We start from the raw sequence: 21,280 nt of genomic DNA, 5'->3' as shown, positions 1-21,280 counted from the left end.
TGTAGTAGTAGTAGTAGTATTTCCAACCCTAGGCTCATCTGAACGTGAACCCGGTAGACTGCAGTCTGAAGTTGCTTTCCTTCTGCAGCTCATCTTCTTACTTTCTAGGGATAAGGAGGAAGTTGAGGGACGTTTGTATAAGCGGGCAGCAGCGCAGCTTAGTTATATCGGTGCTACCACATGATGGCGTCTCCCTCCTCCACACCCCTCCCATTCCCCTTCCTACCCCTTCCTTCCTGCTTATCACCCCTTCCTTCCTCCTCATCCCTCCTTACCTCCTTATCCCTCTCTACCTCCTTATCCCTCCTCTTCCTCGCCCCTCCCTCCTCTTCCCCACCTTTTTCTTCCTCCTCCCCGCCCTTTTCTCCCTCCTCCTTGCCCCTCCCTTCCCCCTCCTCGCCCTCTCTTTTCCTTCTATACTCCTACCTTTCTCCTCGTCATCTCTCCCTTCCTCCTCCTTCTCACCACTCCCTTCTTCCCCCTCATCCCTCCCTTCTTCCTCCCCCCTCCCCCATCCTCCTCCTCACCCCTCTCTCCTCCTCCTCACCTCCTCGCTTCACCATTCTTTCCGCTTTACTGCATACGTGTAAAAACGTTATGTTCCACCCGTATTTATACCTAAAGAGGCTCCAAGTCGGGCAGAAACTGTTGTATCTTCCCATTAAACAACTGTTACATGTGTGGGTGGTGCTGGAGGGAGACACGTTCACGTGGTGGCACTAATATAGTCACGCTGCTGTGATGACCGGTTATACAAACGTCCCTCAATTCCTGCCCTATCCCTCAAAAGGAAGATGGTGAGCTGCAGGAGGAGGGGAACTTCAGCCTACAGTACATCACGTGATGGCGCCCCTAGCCAGCAGCAATACAGACTACAATTGAGTGATATGAAGCCAAAGTGGATGGTACAGGCAGGAGCAAAAGTTTGACCCAAGATTCCACCACGTCTGCATCGTACTTTAGGCATGTCCATCACTTTCCACCCTGACGCATCACATCAATGAGCATCATATACGATCAGAAAAACATACCCAAGCTTCTATCACCGTAGGAATATAAGCAATAGGAGGAAAAGGAGAAGCAGGTGAGGTAATATTAGGTGAACGTTTGTCCGCGAGTGCACGGTCTTATCTTATGACTGGCGGTAATGGTATCAGATAAGGGACCGTAATTATGAACACCACTAAACAGAACTTATGTATGAAATTGCTTTTTTTGTATTTTGTGTCTTCATCCAATGATTGCCAAATAATTAGCGGCCAGAGTGAATATTAGACTGAAAAAAATCGCAAAACAAAAGGAGAAAAAGTATTCCCGATAATGATTAAGTGCTATACAGGCCTTCTTATCCTGTGAATCAGTTAAGGTTCGTTATCAGGAATTCCCCATGAGTTGTAATTTTAGAAAAATCCGAACGAATTTCAACGATAAAGTTTCATAAGTTGTCTCGTCATACTGTTATTTTTTAATCTTTTAATTAATACTCACTTTTTATCATTTCTATTTTTCCATCTTATTTTTTTTAGTTTCATATTCATTCCCATTGATGGTGAAGGATTTGGCAGCTGTTCAAGTGAAAACGAACGTACGTATAAACAATCTTAGCTCCCTGAGCCTGTGACGTACAGAATGTTGGTTTATTCGTATTAACTTCAAAGTACATTTTCTTCATCTTAAGGGAGACTGTCTTGTTGCGATGGGGTTAGCAGTAGTACAGTAGTAGTTATAGCAGTAGTTGTAACCTCAGCCTCATCTGACTGTGAACCCAGTGGACTGCTGGCTGAAGTTGCCCCGCTCCTGCAGCCTCCTATCCTTTCGGGGGAATAGGGAGGGAGAAGAGGGGCGCTTGTACACCTGGGCAGTTCCACCGCCCAGTTCTATCGGTGCCACCACGTGAAGGCGTCTCTCTGAAATCCTCTCCTGAGATTAATAATACCGTCTGGAGGTAACAAGAATAAATCAACAGAACACGTCACCCGATTCACGGGAGGCTTCGCAACACGTCCCTCTCGGCAATTTATTTTGCATGTTACATCTTAGTATTCCACCGTTTCCTGTTTACACGGTTTTAATATCGACATAGGTTTTATCAGTAATATACAAGAAGATACTGATGTGTCATGTGTAAATTAAGTCGCGACGGAGGATGAGATACGAAATCTCCAGTGCCACTCTGATAACGGCACTCATGCTTAGGAGAGTTTGTGAATACGGGAGAAATGATTTTGGGGGTGAATAACTGCACGCACGCACGTACACACGCACCCCCATACACACACACACACACACACACTCACTCTGCCCTGACACACACATACTGTATATACCCACACTCCACCACCATGGACACCGTCACGATCACCACCACTGCTAGCCCGCCAAAATTGTGAGTATTTGTGCGTTAAATGTCAGTGTTCATGGGCTCGTGTGCGTTGCATTGACTTAGTAAGTTGTGATCAGACTCGTTTTTAAACTTTTGGTCGTATTTTAGGTAGCATAAGAGGCTTCCTGACGCCTCTCCATTAGTGATTTATTTAGCGTATTACACCTTAGCATTCTTTTACTTGTCATTTATATCGTTTTGATATCGGCATAGCTTCATTCATTCACATACAAGAGAATATTGAAATACGACATACAGAATAAATCGCTGAGGAAGAGGTCTTACGAAATTTCAAGTGCCACACAAAATACGAACCAGTAATTCTGTTTATAGGCTCGTGTGCGTGGCGTAGACTTAATTTGTGATTGTGGTTAGACTCGTGAATTTTATGTGGATTTTTTTCTTTTTTTTAGATAAAGTAGGCTCGTTGTAAATTATGTTGTGGCTGGAACTATCTTATTTTACGTAGATATTTGAATTTTTAAGTCATACAATTATTAGATTTTGCCAGTTCGTCCACTGTCTTTTCCATTTACACCCATTTACATGGCCTAAAATTGCTGTCTCCCCATTCTCAAAGCTGAGTTGTAATAAGAGCTTAACACTAGAATATGATGCTAGTCACGAGGAAGTGCTATGGATAGTGCGTACAGTCTTAGCCCTGTCTCTGTTACTGACCTACGTGCAATAAGCCTCAAAAGGATAATAATTTGGGCCAAGTTAAGGTGAAGAGAGTTTTAGAAAGCCTGCCCCTGTCCGCCAGCCACCTATCCATTGTCTGCCCGTTCTCTTTTCCCACCTGTCTTAGGACATGGGATAGATTGAAGGATGGGAGAACATTCAGTTGCTGTTTTTGTAAGTTTGTTTTCGTGTGATGGAACTTGGACACTCCCAACACGAATACTAAGTCATGCATGAAATTCTGTGAGTTATATGTATGAGGCAGGAATGAGTCTCCTTGGTTATTAATTAAATCGTCCTTCCAGTCTGACTACCGCTGACCATCAAAGGGGTTGGAGATCATTGTCAGGTTGGTTTAGGGAATGTGGAAGTTCAGGAGCGTTGTGGTGTTGATGCGGATGTGCTCAATACGAGTATGTTAGATGTACCTTGTGACAGTACAGTGTGGAGTGAATGGAGCATGGGATTGACTAGGACAGTGTACGGTATGTGAATGACGTGGAGAGGGAGACCAAAGAAGAGCTTAAAGGATGTGGTGGAGAGGTGTATGAATGAGGATCTTGTGAGACAGAGGGAGGGCAGTGTGATGACAGGAAACAGGGTGGAGCCGGGCTTGTGGCCTTCCCCTCAAAATTAAGGCGTCGTAGATAGATAGATGGATGAATGGATAGACAGATAGGCAGACAGATAGATAGATAGTTCAACAGGATTTCGGTACGTTTTGACACAACGTCCAGTGATACAGAACCATTAAGAGCAGATATCCGTGATGTACTGTAGAAGGAAGAAGTGTGTGTGGAAAAAGTGCATCAGTGAGAACAGAGAAAACTGAAAAAAGGTGACTAAAGGCCTTCTCGTCGGTCAAGGAATCTCCCTAGCACCTCATCCTCAGTGATTTATTTTTGGAGCAGGCTGGTTGATATGATTTTTTACCTTTACCTATGTAGAGTATGGCGATATTAGAGTAATTTAAGTAACACTGAAGAGGATAGTAACGTATAATAAACAAAACCACTCAGGAGAAGGTGTTAGGGTGCTTCCTCAACCCACGAGAATACGAGCCTAAAATACAAGGAAAAAATAAGTGAATTATTAATGAAGATTTTGCTACCACTACCATCATTTTATTTATTTATTTAATAATTTGTTTATTATGGGTTCCCAGAAAAAAGCAAAGCGTTAGTGGCATTGGAATTTACGCAACACCTCTTCCTTGGCGATTTATACTGCTTATTGCACGTCAGAGTCCTCTTGTATGTGATTCATGTAAACTATGTCGATGTTAAACTATAAGTATCACATAAGGGAATTTTAAGGTGTAGTGAAAAGAATGAATCGCTAAATAGATGGCGCCACGAATCCTTCTGGAATGAGAGGAGGCGTTGCTACGCTTTGTTGCATGATTGTGTGTGTGTGTGTGTGTGTGTGTGTGTGTGTGTGTGTGTGAGGAAATTGCTGGTGATGTCTGTACATATGATTTCGTGGTGCCTCAGGAGAAGCTCTGGATATTATCAGTTAACGTGAAGCATGGATGACGAAAGCAAGGAGGAAGCGGAGATAAAGAGAGAGAAGGGGGGCGTTTTTATCAATATCATGTGATCAAGGGGAAAGGGAGGCGGCGTTAAAAAAGTGGAATGAGTTGGTAGAGAGGGAATATAAGTTTTCGTGGCAGCCATGAAAAAAAGTGTTATCAGATATATTGAAATTTGGATGACGAATGCAAGGAAGACGTATAAACAGAGAGAGAGAGAGTAAATGGGGACCTTCCTATCACTTCAGTTATTTGGTCGAGGAAGGGCGAGGGTCATCACTTAGTCGAGGGGGAACCAAGGCACTGATGAAGGCTGTAGACTCATTCCCGTAACAGCTGTGGGGGAAGCGATGTTCATTTTACTCAGTTCGCATTAACGAGGCATCAAATCACCATCTCTCTATCTTGAACACTGTGTTGTAGCAGGAGATTTACCCCAGAATATGGTGCAAGTCACGAGGAAGTGCTATGGGAAGGGTGTTGAGGCGCAGTATTGTCTAATTCTGACATTTATCTTTCGGGAAAGAAGCTGCAGAAAGAGGAAACTCTCGCCAGGTTAAAGTGAACGAATTATGGTTAAATGGAAGTTGGTTAAGGACTGCAAGGAACAAAATAAGAGCAGAATAAAATGAATGCAAAGGGGAAAATGAGAATAAATGTAGACACTAACACCACGTGCCATCATTTAGTCTAGCCAGAGAGAGAGAGGGAGAGAGGAGTGCCTGATAGGTGAGAGATAGCGCTGATAGTGTAGTCAGTCCGACCCCCCTTGATAGTAATATTGATCCCATTTGTCTTGCGTCGCTGTTGCGAGGTATGTGAGTGTCCCACGTGTAGTCGATAGGTAGAAAGATTCGCTTTGTCGATAGATAGATAGATAAATAGATACATAAATAGATAGCTAGAAGGAGGGATAGATATTAGGTAGACAGATAGACTTAGGTGGGTAGTTGGAAGAATGAATAGAATCAATTGGAGAGAGAGAGAGAGAGTGGCAGTCGTGTTTGCGTCGGTGGTGATAGTCGTTGTCAAGGTAGCGTGGTGGTGGTGGTGGTCGTGGTGATTGTGGTAGTGATGGAGGTGGTGGTGGTGATGATAACAGTGGTAATAAGGATGGTGGTGGTGGATGTGGTGCTGTGGTGGTAGTGATAGTGGTGATAACAAGGGTGGTAGTAGTGGTGGTGGTGGTGCGGTGGTGATGACAGTGGTGATGGTGACAGTAGTGGTGATAATAGTGATAGTTGTGGTGATGGTCGTGATGAGTGTGGGTATGATAGTGGTGATAATGCCGGTGATGATGATAGTAGTGGTGAGAGTGGTATTGGTAGTGGTAGTAGTAGAGGTGAACTGATAGTGGTGAGAGTGGTATTGGTTGTGACGGTAGTGGTGGGTGTGGTAGTGGCAGCAGTAGAGGTGGACTGATAGTGATGGTAGTGCCGGTGATGGTGATAGTCATGGTGATAGTGGGAGCAGCGGTACTGGTCGTGATGGTAATGGTGCTGGCTGTGATTTTTAGTAGTCAAGCATTGATTCTGGAAATAATTCATTCATCAATATTACAGCCATATACATTCCACACACACACACACACACACACACACACACACACACACACACACACACACACACACACACACACACACACACACACACACACACACACACACTTCAAAACCATACATACATACATACTTACATACATACACACACCATATTGATATTAATTGAAACGCACATACTGTACATGCACACACACACATGAGCGCGCTCCCTCACCCACCTTTACAATACATACACACACCTACATGCTCATCTCTCTTTCTCTCTCTCTCTCTCTCTCTCTCTCTCTCACACACACACACACACACACACACACACACACACACACACACACACACACACACACACACACACACACACACCACTCATTTTACTGCAGGTGGTTGGACAGCTAGATAGATAGACTAAATTGATAGATGGATAGGTAGGTAGGTAGGTCGGTAGAATGTATTTGTATTAAGCGTGGGTGTTACTAGATGGGAGGGTTGATAGATAGAAGATAGATATGAAGATAGACAAGAAGGTTTGATAGACAGGAGAGTAGATTAAATGATAGATAGATTGCTAGGTGAGTAGGTCGATAGATAGAAGGAGAAAATAGATGCTTGGGTAAAGGATAGGTAGAATGTGTATGTGTTTCTGTGTGTGTGTGTGTGTGTGTGTGTGTGTGTGTGTGTGTGTGTGTGTGTACGTTATTGATTGTAATTTCATTGTTGTTGGTTTTTTATGTAGTTTCTTTAATAATGAGAATGTTGTTGTTGTTGTTGTTAAAATGATAATAATAATAATAATAATAATAATAGGTTAATAGTGGGCGTAATTGATAGAATACACACCTCCTCATTAATAATAGTAATAACAATGATAATTACAACAACAACAACAGCAGCAATAATGATAATAATAATAATAATAATAATAATAATAATAATCGCATAGCATAGAGTGCATACCTCCTCCACGTGTATTATCAACAAACGTGCACATCGAGCGTCGAATCTGCAGGAAATAAAATACTGTACCAGAGAAAGTCAGTGCAGAATCATTCGCCTAGGGACAGGTGTTACGGTATTCCCAAAGTCACGTTCATACACTATTCTGAAAAGTTTCGTTCTCTCTCACTGTTTATCGGAAGGAAGTGGATCGAGATTAAATTTATTGGTATTGGAGATTTCGTAACATCCCTTCGTGTGCGATTTATTCTGCCCAGTACACTGTAACATCGTTTTTATATATTATTGAAACAAGTTATGTCGACATTCAAACAGTTCAAATAACAAACAAGAAAATGTTAATATGTTAGAGCAGGATAAGTCGCTAAAGCAAAGGTGTCACGGAATTTCCTTTTTTTTCGCTCTCTCTCCAGACGATTTTATACAGCCTTTTGATAGAATTTTGAATGGGGGGGGGAATGAGATTTAGATATAGCCTTAAGGAGCCCCTTTGCTATTGGAGGGATGGCCGTAAACAAATCGCCTTCACGCCGCCCTGTCCTCAGGCATTTGGCTGCCCTCCCTGCAGCTCACAAACCCCTTTCATAAATCACTCCATTCCATCCCTCCATCTCGTCCTTCGTCTTCCCCTCCTCCTCTTCCCCCACTTCACCTCACTCACATACACTCTCCTAGTTAGTCTCTTATTCTCCATCCTCTGTTTTAAGCTGAATATAATGATCTGATTATAATTAACATATATGTTAACGATGTGAAGGGATTAGGTGATAAAAATATATATCATTGTCGAGTTTCAGCGAATGGTACAGTAAGGGACAAAAGTTAGCTTACCATTCCTCTGCGTCTGCTTCCACTTTTAGAGCATGTCCGTCACTTTCCTCCCTAACGCATTGTCACAGAGAATCATCTATGAGCACAGAAACATACGATGCCTCTCTCAGCTTAGAAATATTAGCCAGTAGAAGGAAGTGAGAAGGAAAAGAGGTGAGATGTTTGGCGAACTTTTGTATCTGTGGACAGAGAAACATACCAATCTTCTCTCAGCTTAGAAATATTAGCCAGCAGTGGAAAGTTAACAGTAGAGGAGATGGATCAATAGGCATACATTTGCATCTAACTGTACTAGCACATATATCGATGGGTTATTACAGCGTTTGTGAATGTATTACATAGAGAAACTTGTTCGGTAGGGGGAGTGAAGTGTGATAATCCAGGAAAATATTAAGTGGTGAGTAATAATCTTGCTCAGTGTCCTTTTGGACTCCGTGAAGGGAGGACGTAATCACGCGAAGCTCAGGTATATTATTTCTTTTCATTTTATTTAATCATCCGGCGCTCTAACCGGATGAGCCCCGTAAAGGTTTACATTTGAGGGGGTGATTAGGGTTTATTTCTTGCTTAATGCTACTTGAGGGCGAGCAAGGCTGGCCCCCATCACCGTAAATGTCGGGAGAGAATAGCCTAGCCCGGGCCCCTCCTCTCCTGATGGGGCAATAAGTGATTGATTAGGTGATTGATAGAGAGAGAGACAGATACACAGACAGAGGGATATATTTTTTTCACTTTGCGATGTTTCCCTATACTTATCACTCCAGGATAAGGATTTATTATGCTATGCTATTAATTGTTTTATCAGACGGTTTTATATAGTTTACGACAGATTTTTGGAACTGGAGGGGTTAGAGATAGCTTTTGTTAATCTCTTCATTGTCAGGGGGGGTCCCATGAGCTGAATGAAATCATCTGAGTACAGAGAGATTAAAGCAAGATAAAGATGTCATTGTACTGATAGGATTGATAAGGACAGCTATACGCCCCTCTGACTCTCTCTCTCTCTCTCTCTCTCTCTCTCCAGTGTTGTATAGCTATGTGTATCTCACTATCACTCTGTCTAACCAGCTATCATTCTATCCACATCTATCTGAAGAAAACGAACAAAGTACAAAGGTTACTTCTTACTCAACCCTCAACATATTCACTCGTTGATAATACACGTCATGGAGGAGGTATAGACTCTGTGGAGTGCCCTTGTTGTTGTTGTGTGTGTGTGTGTGTGTGTGTGTGTGTGTGTGTGTGTGTGTGTGTGTGAGAGAGAGAGAGAGAGAGAGAGGGAGAGATCCAAGATAAAGGTACCACAACTATTAGTATTACCACTGCTACTACATTTATTACAACTACCACTACTGCCACAACTACCACCACTACTAAAACTACTGTAACATCACCACCACCACCACCACCACCACCACCACCACCACTACTACTACTACTACTACTACTACTACTACTACTACTACTACTACTACTACTAGTGCTACTACTACTACTACTACTATATAGGGCATGTGTGTTTGTGTGTACGTATGTAAAGTTCCGTACATGTGTGTATTTCCCATCGAATGTGCGTGTCTGTTTTAATGTGATAAGAGAAAGATTAATGAACGATAGCAGAGAGAGAGAGAGAGAGAGCGAATGTGTGTGATGGATGTGTGCGTGTGTAAGGATTTTGTTTGTACAGTAAATGTATGTATATATATACATATATGCTTGCGTGTGTGGGTGTGGGTGTGGGTGTCATTTGGACTGAATTGTGTGTCTCTTCGTGTGTGTATGGTAGATACGTATATCCAGCCATGTGTGTGTATACGTGTACATAATCGCCTGAGCGGTGTTGCGTGTCTGTAGGCGTATGTGAGTATGTAATTGTGTGTTCATTTTCCCCGGTGAATGTAACTAGGCCCTTACTGTGTGTGTGTGTGTGTGTGTGTGTGTGTGTGTGTGTGTGTGTGTGTGTGTGTGTATGCTCAGGTTAGGTGTAATATGGAGTATTGTTCAAATATTTTTTATGTGTATGGGTGTTTCTGTGTGTTTGGTGATGTCTGTGTCTGTGTCTGTGTGTGCCTGTGTATGTGATGTAGTGTGTGTTTGTATAACTGCTGCGTGTGTGCGCGTGTGCATGTGTGTATAACCCTGTGTGGTGTGGCTGCCTTTAGGATGGGCGGATCGCAGTCGATGTTCTGGTCAGCGGAGGTGTGGCTGCCGCCGGGATGGACGTGGGAGAAGCTTTCCAAGGCGACCACCTTCACATACCCGGTGTACCAAGACATCTGGACCTATCCCTTCCTGCTGGCGGCCATTTTGCTCTCCCTGCGCTACTTCGTCCTCAAGCCGTTTGTCTTCGCACCGCTTGGCCTCCGACTGGGCGTCACCGACACCCGGCCACGCCCCCCGCAGCACAGTGATGCCCTTGAGGCCGTCTTCGCTAAGCATCGCACCCGGCCGCCGCCCAGTGCTCTCAAAGCAGCGGCAACCGCAGAAGGTGTTAGTGAGCGGCAGGTGGAGCGGTGGCTACGGCAGCAAGCAGCCTCTAGTAGAACCAGCAACCTAACCAAATTCTGTGACTTGGCGTGGGAGGTGGCATACTATTGTGCTTACTGTGTACTGGGGTTCATGGTCTTGTGGGATGAGGAGTTTCTCTGGGACATCGATCACTGCTTCCTCAACTTCCCCCAACATTCCGTATCACCAGGTGTCTGGTGGTACTACATGGTGGCGCTTGGTTACTACTGGAGTATGACCGTGACACATTCCATCGGTTATCATCGCAAAGATGCTGCCCAGTTGCTGGCTCACCACGCCCTCACCATCACCCTCATCAACCTGTCTTGGGCATGCAACTTTGTCCGGATCGGTGCACTTGTTCTCCTGGTCCATGAGTGTGCAGATATTCCCATGCAGCTGGCCAAGATGTGCAAGTTGTGTGGTCGCCGTGACTTGATGGACTTAATGTTTGTGGTGTTCCTGTTGCTGTGGCTCTGCACCCGCACCGGGCTGTACCCCTTCTGGATCCTTCACACCACTCTCTTCCGCGCCCACGTCCTGGCGAAGATGTTCTACCCCGTCTATTACATCTTCAACTTCATGCTGCTGCTGCTCATGCTGCTGCACATCTACTGGACCTACCTCATCCTTCGCATCGTAGTCCTCAAGCTGACCAGTAGCCGCCTCCAAGATGTCCGTTCTTCCTCAGACGCGTCCTCTGAGGGTGATTACGAAGACACCAAGAAGGAGGGATAAAAATGCTGCCATGTCTCACACACTGCCATTGACACAATCTCTTCTCACCACACATACACTGTTCTCGGGATTCTTATGTGTATGTGTTATTTTTTACCTCACAGCACCATGATCCATTCCCAGCACTGAGTTTAAAAGGTTCCTAACAAAACACTGATTCTGTTAAGTGTTAGGATAATGTTACTTGGTGGTCCCATTAGTTATTTAGGACACTGAGAGCAATTTGTTTTTTTAAGTAACTGTGCAAGTGAGGTGGAACTTGTGTGCATTTTTTTATTAGGTTCTTTTGTACAATCAGTCTGGACAGTACGGTGCAATTCATCACTCTCAACTGGTGCCATCCTAAAACTACTTAATGTAAAACTATTTATTGAATTCATGTACTCTCTTTTCTTGATGCTTTTGCACTTAATGTAAATACAAGTCTGCTTCTATATTGCGTCCACGGGTCTTTCAGTGTATAATTTCTGTACTGAAAACTTGTTTGTGATAATGGTCTGTGTTACCAAGGACTGTTTCATTATTTTAGTTGACCTTGGAATTTCGTAACGTTTCCCACTGTGCCATTTATTCTGCTCATACACCTTAATTATCCTCTTGTACGTTGCAGATGCATATTATCTCAGTTAAGCCGATATCCATAAAACACGAGGGAAAGTAAGGTGTAAGATGGAATAATAAATCACTGAGGAAAAGGCACAGCAAAGTCTTCTGTGCCAGTCAGAATATGGCGTGGAGTGGAGTGCCTTATGATGACTCCAGGCTAACTAAAAGGCTGGTAGATATTAACTTGACGGCATACTCTTTTTCGGCGGTTTTCCTCGTTGTCATCAACTTGTTTTTTATGGTGTGTGGGATGACCTGATGCTGCAATAGTCGGAAATGCTAACCTCGTCTGTCCCAGCATAAGATACATAATGAAGGGAAAGAGATGATTTGGGTGAGGGATGCGGGCGCCATTTGTTGTTGCACATTGGCGAAGTGATACCACATGAATAAGCTTTTATCCCTTGTGGTAGAATTAGATGCTGTTTGTCCCTAAAAATGCGTTTCCGATAAGCCTTCATCATTAAATTAACCGACACAGAACAAAAACAAGCTGATGAAGAAGGGAATGCCGTCGAAATAGAGGATGCCGTAAGTATCAACCGAAATGCAATAAGATGACTTAAATAAAGGACAGAGTCTTTGATCTCACTGCTTCAGCCTTCACTTGGGTCCTGGAGCAGTCTAGCAGGGGGGTTATGTACAGTTACGAACATATACAGGGTGGACAGTATATAACGTTCCACATCCACCACCGGGCTACTTCTCGTGTGTTGTGGGGACGGCTGTGTTATCAGTATCTACTCTGCATCATATTTTCACTTCCTACCCCCCAGTGCCACAACCATGCCCACACTAGCCACGTCCTCGCAACATACAAAGATACTGCCTTGTGAGTTTCTAGTGGAGCGCTATTTGTGGACCACCCTCTATGATAATCTACTTCAGAGCGATAAATCAGAAAAAAGAACTAAGACTTTAAGAATTCAGCGTTGTACTCTCCGTAGTCCATGAAGCGTAAAATAATGATATATAATTCGGCACTTTCAGTATATTTAGATTGGATTGTCTTAATATATGTAGTTTGAGATTAATTATTGAAAAAAGAAGTTTGAAGAGTTTATATGCTTATATGTGATCAAAACTGCCTATTTTCTCCATAAATCCACGGTTCTATTTATGTGATGTCACTTCTTAGCTGGTCGTGTCGGCTGCTAAAAATTGACGTCATTGCTTCGGGCCATATGACCTTATTAATCTCCTTATGACCTTCTTAATCTCTCTCTCTCTCTCATCCTGCATTTATATTATGTTCTGCAGGTACTCTAGGTCTAAAGAAAATGGGCTTTCGATTGGGTGTCTAATGGGGGGGGAGGGGGCAAAACTTTCATGCACCCCATTGTTCAGGTACAAAGTGGAGTTATTTTTGTCCACGACTGTACATTCTCAATCACTTAATGATTCCAGATATTTATTAAAGAGTTGGCATTCTTTCTTTTCTTTTTTTTTCTTCTTTTGTGCGTGTGTATTGAGGTTATGAGACGTATTCTAAGTGGCTTTGAAGTTCCGTAACACCTTTTGTAATACCTTTTCCTTGGCGAATTATTTTGCACATGATACCTCCCTATCCTCCTGTCTTTAACGATGGAAACTACGTCAGTGTTCAAGACATAGAAATAACACAGAAAAGTATGTGAATGTGCAAAATAAATCGCTAAGGAAGAGGTGCAACGACCCAAAGCCCCCCAATATACGAACCTGTGACCTATGATTTCCCAAGCCCACCAGTGTAGTCCCCCGTGCAATTTTTGACCCACTCTGTATATATTGGTGTGTATCACAGTGCTCTACATTTCACCAGTTTGCCTCGAGAGTCAGTAAAATGAATAAATAACCAGGGAAGTGAATGAATGAGTGAATGAATGAATACGTCAGTAAGTAAATAGGCAAATGAATAAAGTACATAATGAATAAATAGGTGAATAGATGAATAAATAAAAAATAGATTAATAAAATAAATAGATAAATAAATAAATAAAACCCTACTCAGGTCCCAAGTTGAACCGATGTCAAATAAACTTTCTTTTAATTATTTCTATTTACTCATGCTAACCTTCATCGTTCACTTTACCTTGACCTAGAATTGCTGTCTCTCCATCATTAATCTTGAGTTCTAACAAGAGATTAACCCTTGAATGCGGTGCTAATCACGAAGAAGTGCCGTGACGTATGACTTTATGTTGTCATATTGATCCTCTTTTATGTAAGGAAGAAGGAACCAAAGACCAGAAGTCCGCAAGAGTTTTCCTTCCCAGAGAGAGAGAAAGCCAAATTTTTAGGGAAATGAGCTACAAAAGGACGAAAATCTAGGCCAAGTTAAGGTGAAAAGAGTATAGTCATCTCTGTGTGGCTCCCAGGGCTCACTCTCGGCTTACTAAAATCCCTGGCATCAGCTAGAATAGAATACTAGAGTTACCCTGACCGTGAGAGGGTTATTAATGTATACAAGTAATTAACTGTAGAATTTTCGTCTTTAATCTGCTTTTCCCTCTGCCTATGACCTCCAGTCCCTTCAATCCTACAGTCTGATGCTCTTAGTTTTTATCCTGGTTTCTATACTCATTTTACTCTAACTTGGCCTAAAATTGCCCTCTTTCTCCATCTTCATTGCTGAATTGTCGCAACAAAGTAACACTAGAATATGGTACTAGTCACGAAGAAGTGTCAGGGAAAGGTTGTAAAGTAGCGCCTTATTCTGCCACTGAGACACCTGAAATAAGTCGCAAACGGATGAAAACTACGACCAAGTTAAGGTGAATGAAGTACACCTCGATAGATCTGTAAGTCGATGAGAAGTTTGGTAGTGAAGTTTAAAAAATTGCTCCAAAGTTGACCCATGTTGCTAGCTGGCTTTGGCGTTCTCGTAACACTTATCCTTGGCGATTAATTCTCTAGGTTAAACCTCAATATCGTCTTGCATATTACTGATGGACACTGAGCGTGAACCTGGTGCACTGCAGGCTGAGGTTACCCTTTCCCTGCAATCCACCATCATTCTCTCGGGGATAGGAAGAGGTGAGGGCTGTTTGTATAACCGGGCAGCCACACCGCCCAGTTATGTCGATGCCTCCACGTGAAGGCGTCCCTCTCCTGCACCCTAAGGTCACAGATGACATTCAGTATGCAGTCACTTAAGCAGGCAGTGAAACAGACAGCAGTAGAATAATGATGAATGTATCGCGTCACAAGCAGATGAAATATTAATGTTAGGTTTCAAAGAGAGAGAGAGAGAGAGAGAGAGAGAGAGAGAGCAGATCAAGGAACCAATAGCCAGGTTACCACGGCCGGAAAACAGTTAACAGACAGCCTCAACCGCTACTATGCTTCTTTCACATTAACTTGGCTCAAAATTTCCTTCTTTCCATCTTGAATGCCCAGCTGTAACAAGAGAGTAACATTAGAACATGATGCTAGTCACGAAGAAGTGCTGTGGAAAGGATGTAGAGCCGTAGATATTGTCTTTTTTTTTTCTGTCACTGAACAACGCGAAGTTAAGCTGAAGGAAATTGTCTGGTGGTGGCCAAATGAGAGAGGGAGAGAGAGAGAGAGAGAGAGAGGGAGGAGTAGACGAGACTGAGAGGGTAGAAGGAGGGAGGGAGGGAGGGGAAGGGAGAGACTGGAGCGCTGGGAGGAGACGGAAAGCTGAAGGGAAGGGAAGGGAGAGACTGGAGGGAACGAGAAAGAGATTCAAGGGAGAGAGTGAGGCAGAGAGAAAAGGAGGAAGAAAGAAAGAAGCGAAGGAAAGCAGAGACTGAAGGAAAGGAGGGAGAGGGAAAAACCTGTAGGAAGGGATGGATGAAAGGAGGGAGGAAGAGACTGGAGAGGGGAGGAGGGTAGAAGTGTCGGGAGGGAGGGGCTAGGGAACAGATGAGAGGGAGGGAGGGAGGGATTGACTAAAACGACTAAAGAGAGGGAAAAACTCGGAGGTGGAGAGGGAATGAGAGAGGATGGGGAGAAGAAACAGAAAGGGAGAGGTAGGGAGGGAGAGAGGAATAGACGGAAGTGAGAGGAGAAACGGGTGAGAACGAATGGCATGAGAGAAAGTGGGAGAGAAACAGAGAAGGGAGAGAAAGATGAGAGATAGGGAGAACGGATGAGAAAATGAGTGAGTTAAAGTGAAAAGTGAGAATGAAGAAGAGAAGGAAGATAAAGATAGGAGTGAGAGGGTGAGAAAAGAAAAATGGGAGTGAGAGGAAGAGAAGGTAAATCAAGTGAGAAGTAGGGCGGGGGGAGAGAGAGTAAGGAGAGAAATATGCGAGTGAGGGGGAAAATGAAAGAAAAACAGGGGTGAGAAAAAGTCAGAAATGAGAGAGAAGCGAGAGAACAATGGGTGTAAGAGAACAGAGAAAGGGAGGGAGGGAGAGGGAGGGTAAAGGGGGACAAAGGGAGGGCGTGAGGTGATACACTATCTCTTGATAACGCATGTACACTCCGGAACAAAAGTTGGGCTATACTTTACCACTTTTCCTTCACCTAGTACTCTTCTAGCTAATATTCCTAAGCTGCCAGAGGCATTGTATGTTTCTCTAACCGTAGATAAAAGGTCCGCCAGATTTTTCACCGTTTCTGCCTATTACATCCTCTGCTGGCTAATATTCCTAAGCTGAGAGAGGCTTGGTATGTTTCTCGACCCATAAATGGTTCTGTTTGATATGATGCGTCATGGAGGAAAGTGACGGACATGCCTTAAGTTTGAAGTAATCGCAGTGGAATAGTAGACCAACTTTTGTGCCTGACTGTACTTTATCCTCTACTCCTCCCCCCAACCTCCTCCTCCTGTGCTTTTCTCTTTCCTATTTTTCTCCCTTCCTCTCCCCCTCCCCCCCTCCTTCTCTGCCCCTTTCGTCTCGCTAACATTTCCTCTACTTTCCTCACCTCTCCTCCTCTCTCTCCTTCCCTAACCTCAATCCTAACCCCCACCCTCACTCTGCCTTCTTCAGTCCTCCCATTCCTTCTTCTTCCTTTACCCCATTCCCCTTCCCCACTCCTCTACTTTCCACAACCCACCCCCTCTCCCTTTCCTTTCCACATTCGTTTCCCTCAGCCTCATTCTCCCCTTCCCCCTCTCTCTTCCCCTTCCTCCCTCTACGTCCCTTACCCTTCCCCCTTTTTTCACCCTCACCCCATTCCTGTTCCACCACCCTCACCCTAATCCTCACCTTTCCTGAACTTCCTCACCCTCCCTCCGCTTCCCTACCCCACTTCTTACTCCCATCTTCATCTCCTCCCCTTCACTCCCATCCTCTCCCTCCTTCGATTTCCGAGCCGATCAGACTCTGTGAGAAAATTTGTTGTGGTGGTAGTAGTAGTAATAGTAATAATAGTAGTAGTAGTGGTGGTGGTGGTGGTGGTGGTGGTGGTGGTGGTAGTGGTAGGGAATGGTATGTAAAGCTTATACACATAGTTGGACACAAGTAAAGCAGTAGTAGTAGTAGTAGTACAGTTGTAGTGGCCGTAGTACCGGTAGGTGAAGACGTGTTATTAGGTGAGAAACAGAGATGAGGTAGAATTCCGATAATGCTGATAAGAGATAAAGTGAGTTTCCTCCCCTAACCTATCCCTTTGTTAGTACTCTATCCATCTTCCGCCCAGTCAGCACGTTCCCTGCAGTTGCATTCATCAACACTCGTCATTGCACCCGACCTATCCTTGTCTATCCATCCTTCATCCGTCGCTTCAGTCCACGTATCCTTCTCCATCCATCCTTCATCCATCTTTGCAATCCAGCCTGTCATCCATCTCTGTTATTTATCCTTTATTCATTCAACCCTGCAATCCAGTTCTTATCGGCCGTCTTTGCAAATCATATCGGCACTGCATCCTGTGTTGCACGTCTCTTCTCTGCAGTCGTCCTCGTCCATCCATCCATCCATCCATCCATCCGTCCGTCCATGTGAATATTGATGTTTCTGTTTTCATCCATCTCGCCATCCAATCATCACTAGAGAGAGAGGGGGGGGGAGAGAGAGAGAGAGAGAGATCAGAATGTCTGTAGTCAAGAGTTACGTCGAACTCTTCTTCAGTCCTTCAACCCAGCACTACCTTACCGTCAGTTCAGTGGTCAGTGTCGTTATTTTCTCCTTTTTACCTATTTTTTTACTATCATTGCAGTTTTATCTTTGTAAGCATAAAAGCAATTAGACGACTGGTAGTTATGTGGATCAAGGAACATGCTTCGGATGTGGTTTATAGTAATTAACATCCGAGAATGTTGTTGGAATTTATTGTCCACAGAATGTCGCTCATGGAATGTCGACTTGTCACGCAGCTAAACAGACTAATCCAGGGCCCCTGCATTCCTAATGGGACAGTAAAGGGTTAGTTGGTAGAAGAGAATAAGAAGGAAACATGTAAGATCAACCTAATGTGTTACATAAAGATTATCAGTATAGATTTCCCTTTTTTGAGAAATATTTCCTACCAGTCAGTTCATAAATAAAGTTACTTGTGCTGGCTATTAGAAGTAAGTGTTATTAGTATACCTGTGTATTTAATAAAGAGTACATGATGTGAGAAGTAAAGAGGCAAGAGTGTTAGAATCTTACATAATATCTGTCATTCGTGGCCACATAATGGTACCTGAAAGTGTGGTATGTGATGGAGGTGATGGCCACGTGGCCAGGCTGGTGTAGTATGGCGAAATTGTGGTAACTGCGTATTTTGATAGAGCTAATGGCCACCTAGCATTCTGTGGCCACATTTTAGTACCTGTGTGTAGTGTGAAGGAGGTGATGGCCAGCTGACCAGCCTGGTATGGTGCATGTCCAGACGGTAACAACAGTGAGCGCGTAGTGTGAGTGAGATGATGACCACTTGGCCAGCCTGGAGTGTTGTAACCACACTGTAGTAACTGTATCGTGTGAGGGAAGTGATGGCCACCTGGCCAGCGTGGTATGGTGTGAGAACACTATGGTAGCTTTAAGTATGTAATGTGTGGGAACTGCTGGCCACTTGGCTAGCCTGATATGATGTGGACACATTGCACACTGTAAGTGTGTAGTATGAGGAACCTATTAGCAAGCTGGCCAGCCTGGTGTGGTGTGGCCACTAATTGATCCCTGTACAGGTTGGCAGCTGGATCCAGGAGGCGTCGGCCGTGTTCTGGCAGGCAGAATTCTGGCTGCCGCCCGGAGTGGACTGGGTAGACCTGGAGAGCAGAGAGGACCTGCCATTGCCCAGTTTCTATGACGTGTGGGTGTACCCGCTGATGCTGGGTGTCTTCCTGCTGCTGCTTCTGTCCTTCTGTATCCAGCCATACCTTCTGGACCCACTGGCCCGAGCAGCAGGCATATCCAACAAGCGATCACGTCCTCCTGTTCCCTCCCAAACTCTTGAGGCTCTGTACCAGCGCTATAAGCTGAGGCCATTGGAGGAGGAGATGAAGGAGGCAGTAAGTGTAACTGGCATGTCAGAGCGTCAGGTGGAACGATGGCTGCGACGCAGACACGCAGCCACACGTGACACACTGTATGATAAATTTATGCACTGTGGCTTTAACCTGCTCTCTCACCTGGCGTTGTTGTCACACGTGTGTTGCACCTTACTGACGGAGGACTGGGTCTGGGACATATCACAGTGCTGGCAGGGTCATCCCTTCCATCCTCTCGCCGCAAGCATCTGGTGGTACTACATGCTCGGGCTCGCTTACTTCTGGGCTTTGACGTACCTCCAAATGCAAGTTCCCAGCCGCAAAGGTTTTGACACCGTCCTGATTGTGCTGCATCACATCTTCACTATCCTATTGATGGCCTTTTCATGGATATGCAACTATGTACGTGTGGGTACACTTGTGTTGATGGTACATGAGGCATGTGACGTTCCTCTGAACACCGCTAAAATGTTTGTATATGCAGGCATTAAATGGCCACAAGATATTCTTTTTGTGATGTTCGTCATTACTTGGGTTGTCACACGTTGCTACCTGTACCCCTTCTGGATAATACGCAGTTGTGTGATCTACTACCAGACACTGAATGACACTCCTGCAGTCACCGTCTTTGTGGCACTGCTCTTCGGTCTTCTTGTTCTAAATATCGTCTGGACTGTCCTCATAGGCAACGTGGTGGCCAAGAAGTTGACGGCGGGGAAATTGGAAGATGTCCGCTCTGATATGGAGGACTTCTGCACCGAGGATGAAGACGAAGACAATGTGGTAGCCAACATAACCAAGACGAAGACGGCCTGACACGCCCATTCGGTTAATAAAAAATAAATAAATAAATAAATATTAGATGTCTAGAGTATGTGAATAAATGGCACAGACTCAGACTTCTGTTCTCAGTAGGCACATCATTCTCACGAACGAACAAGTGTAGACTTGCTTTTATTAAATCACCTGTAGTTGTACACCGTCACTTGGCGTAGATTTTTGTCCTTGTGCAGCATGTTTCCTGTAGCTCAGTGGCAGCATAAGACAGTAGTATAGCGCAGCAATATTCCCATGGCACTTTGTGTAGAGCACCATTCTTTAATATTTTTCTGTTATAGCTCAGCATTCAGGATGGAGAGATGGCAGTTTTAGGCCATTTTGAAGTAAACAGAGTATAGTGTGTGTGTGTGTGTGTGTGTGTGTGTGTGTGTGTGTGTGTGTGTGTGTGTGTGTGTGTGTGTGTGTGTGTGTGTGTGAAATATGTCATTCTGCCATCCAGCCATACTAGCAATTCATTCCCACTGCCTTGTGTTGCATCAGTCGCATCACATCACTGTTAGTTTATAGTAATCGCCTGCAGCTAAAACCTAAAGGGCTGTATTGTAGGTGGCTTTGGAGGCTTCGGAGCACCTCTTCCTTAGCGATTTATGTTGCATGCTGTACTTTAGCATTCTGCTGTATGCTAATTAATTCGTTTTGTTATGAACGTTGGTTGAATCAGTTACATACAAAAGGATATTGAGGCCTAATGTACAGAATAGATCGCTACGAAAGAAGTGTCACGAAAACCCCAACCACTTTAAGATGCGTGTCACCTGGGCTCCATTGGCCCAGAGGTAAGGTATCCCTAATTATCACGCGTTTTTGTACAATATTAAATTTTATTGCTGTGCATATATTTAAGTATGTGATGCGCGCGCTCGTGTGTGTGTGTGTGTGTGTGTGTGTGTGTGTGTGTGTGTGTGTGTGTGTGTGTGTGTGTGTGTGTGTGTGTGTGTGTGTGAGTGAGCATTATTTTCATGTAAACTGCCGTAAAATTTGTGTTGTTTGTACTGTTTATCCGAAGCAAGACAGACATTAAAGAAACTTAACGAAATGATGATACTACTGCCGTGAAATATGATGAGACTCCCGTTGAATTATATTTGTCTCTTTTTATTATTAGACCTGGGTACAGTCAGACATAAAAGATGAGCTGCAATTCACTGCGTCTACTTCATACTTGGGGCATGTCCGTCACTTCCTTCCTGACGCATCTATGGGCAGATAAGCATACCAGGTCCCTCTCAGCTTAGGAAGACTAGACAGTAGTGTGGGCACAAGAACAGGTGAAATATTAA

General features: G+C 44.1%; 2 protein-coding genes across 2 annotated transcripts in view; both read left to right on the top strand.

Annotated features, from left to right (window-relative positions):
• The window catches only part of LOC145406810 (ceramide synthase 2-like), a 59,176-nt gene extending 39,200 nt beyond the window's left edge, over positions 1-19,976 (top strand). Inside the window, exon 3 of the mRNA XM_080277907.1 lies at positions 18,858-19,976. Within this exon, the coding sequence (XP_080134033.1) occupies positions 18,858-19,976 (1,119 nt within the window). The remainder of the gene's footprint in view (positions 1-18,857) is intronic.
• Positions 10,103-11,185, top strand: LOC145406601 (ceramide synthase 2-like). Its single transcript, XM_080277676.1, has one exon. It carries the CDS (start codon positions 10,103-10,105, stop codon positions 11,183-11,185), a length of 1,083 nt encoding a protein of 360 aa, XP_080133802.1.
• Positions 19,977-21,280: the final 1,304 nt, after the last annotated feature.

This window comes from Coenobita brevimanus, chromosome 71, assembly GCF_032717465.1.
Source record: "Coenobita brevimanus isolate Jiangsu-jjx chromosome 71, ASM3271746v2, whole genome shotgun sequence".
Lineage (NCBI taxonomy): Eukaryota > Metazoa > Arthropoda > Malacostraca > Decapoda > Coenobitidae > Coenobita > Coenobita brevimanus.
Note: the sequence above shows the minus strand (reverse complement) of the source record. Positions and strands in the feature narration are given on the sequence as shown.

Bases quoted from the DNA above. Each gene is read 5' to 3' on its own strand.
- LOC145406601 (XM_080277676.1), top strand. From the start codon at position 10,103: ATGGGCGGATCGCAGTCGATGTTCTGGTCAGCGGAGGTGTGGCTGCCG.